At 53.1% G+C, this 2,017-nt stretch overlaps 1 protein-coding gene across 1 annotated transcript; it reads left to right on the top strand.

Annotated features, from left to right (window-relative positions):
• The first annotated feature begins 1,315 nt into the window (after positions 1-1,315).
• LOC105987876 (proline-rich protein 2-like) lies at positions 1,316-1,987 on the top strand. The gene has a single exon (XM_013019330.1). The coding sequence runs from the start codon at positions 1,316-1,318 to the stop codon at positions 1,985-1,987; it is 672 nt and encodes a 223-aa protein (XP_012874784.1).
• The last annotated feature ends 30 nt before the right edge of the window (positions 1,988-2,017 follow it).

The following is a 2,017-nucleotide window of genomic DNA, read 5'->3' as shown; positions in this document are numbered from 1 at the left end:
GTATTAAAGATTAAAGTGGAAAGAGAATGCTGAATTAGATTTGTTGAGATCTAAGGTTACTCCAATGAGGGAAACAATTTCTCTCTGGTGTGGAGGCTCTTAAATTAATGTGCTCCAGCTGCCTTCTAGGCTATGGGATGTTTTTTCAGTCAGTAGTCACTGTTTAAAATTTTAAATCCATTGATTTTTCTCTTGCAATTCACACTCGAATATTCACAAAATTCACTGAGCACTGACTATATGCCAAGCCATGGGAAGAAAGCTATGAGGAGAGTGAAATTCCTGCATTCTTAGAACTTACATCTACCAGAGTGGATAGCCAAGAGCGCACAGTCATATTTACATAGTGTGATAAATACTGCAAGGAAAAACACAGGAAGTAAAGAGACACTAGCTGTGAAGGTTCCTCTCTAGGAACTGACCTTTGAAAGTTGCAGGGGGGGGGGTCACTAGAAATCAACTCACCTGTAAAAAATTCATGAACCTCTCCCTTATCAAATGCCCTTGAGTTATTTTTTCTATTATTACATACATTATTTTTTATTTTGAATTTTTAGCGCTCTTGTTCTTCATCAAGAGATGTAGTGAGTAATGTTCTGTGTTAGATGGGAATTGAGACACACCAGCCTCTTCTGTACCTAGATACTTCAAGCAGCAAGAAGATACCTGGGCAAGAAGCCTGCTTAGCTTGCTTTCAGGGAGGAACAGGATCTTTCTGCTGAATTTGAGGTTCTTTTACCACAGGTGATGTGTAAACCACTTTGAAAAGCACTTGTAGAAATTTTTGCTCTTTCTTGTTCTCCTGAATAAGAGGCTACAGGCTTGAGAAGAGAAAAACAGAAGCCGTGTGTGTGTGTGTGTGTGTGTGTGTGTGTGTGCGCGCGCGCGCAAAAAATGACCCACTGCCTCCCCAGCGGATGGACTCTTATTCTTCAACTTTGTCTCCTTTGGGGTACAAGAGGAGAGGAAAGACAGGAGCGTCTCCAACTCGTGGTAAAGTTCCTAGCTAGTCATGTGGCATCGAAAAGGAATCATGAAAGGAGAAAACAACATTACACAGGAAGTTTTCTCTGAAATGTGATCCACAAACTCCCCTCTCCCGTCTAGGGTGTATTCTAGCCAGGAGTGCAATACTCTAGCCACAGGAGACCCAGCTTTTTCCTAATCCCTCACTAAACCTAAATATACATCAATAGATAAGGAAGTGCCACCAGAAGCTTCTAGGAATAAGAAGATGCAGTGCGAACGGGGTGGGGCGGGGGTTGGGGGGCAGAGCAGTTCCCACTCTGGGTGCTTTACTTCTGTTCTGATCTGCATGCGCGTCTTGGGCCAGCGCCCAGGGCCGGCCGCCCAGCATCCCCGGCCGGCATCCGCAGCGCGTCTGGTCCCCGTCTCCCCCCGGAGAGTCCTCGGGCACTGCGGCAACGCGGGCACACGCCTGCCTCCCCACCCCCACCCCGCCCCCAAAGCCGCAGTGGGTTGTGTCACTCGGTCTGGACGCCTGGAACAGAGCGCACCGCGGCGTCCACGGACAGACCCCGAGTCCGGTGAACCAAAGCCCATCGATGGGCAGGAGGGACCCCAAGACTCTGGGGGAGGGCGAGATCGGGGTGCTGTTAGGACCCCATCACCGGGGGGGGGGTGTGTGGCGGAGATTGGACATCTCTTTAGGAGCGATCTGTCGCCGTGGAGTTGCGCGGAGCGGGGGAGCGGGCTGCGCCCCGCGCGTCCCCCAGGGGAGAGCCGAGGACGCCCCGCGCCCGGCCCGTTACGTAACCCTCACCGGCGAAGGACCGGGAGGGCGCGGGGCGCACCGGCGCTCATCCAGGACGGTAATTCACAGTCCACTCTGGCTGCACCCAAAGGTGCACTGGGGTGGGAAGGAGACCTAATGTGGGGGGCGTCGGGACCCGTTTCCCTCCCCTGCCCCGCACCCCGACCCCCTCCGTCGCCACCTCCGCGGCGGGAGCCCGGTGCCCGGCGGTGATGCCGCCCTCCGGGCCGGGCCCGTCCGGTG

This window comes from Dipodomys ordii, unplaced genomic scaffold (assembly GCF_000151885.1).
Source record: "Dipodomys ordii isolate 6190 unplaced genomic scaffold, Dord_2.0 Scaffold1, whole genome shotgun sequence".
NCBI lineage: Eukaryota > Metazoa > Chordata > Mammalia > Rodentia > Heteromyidae > Dipodomys > Dipodomys ordii.
This window is presented reverse-complemented; position numbering and strand designations above follow the sequence as displayed.

Coding starts and splice junctions, on each gene's coding strand:
- LOC105987876 (XM_013019330.1), top strand. CDS start 1,316: ATGCGCGTCTTGGGCCAGCGCCCAGGGCCGGCCGCCCAGCATCCCCGG.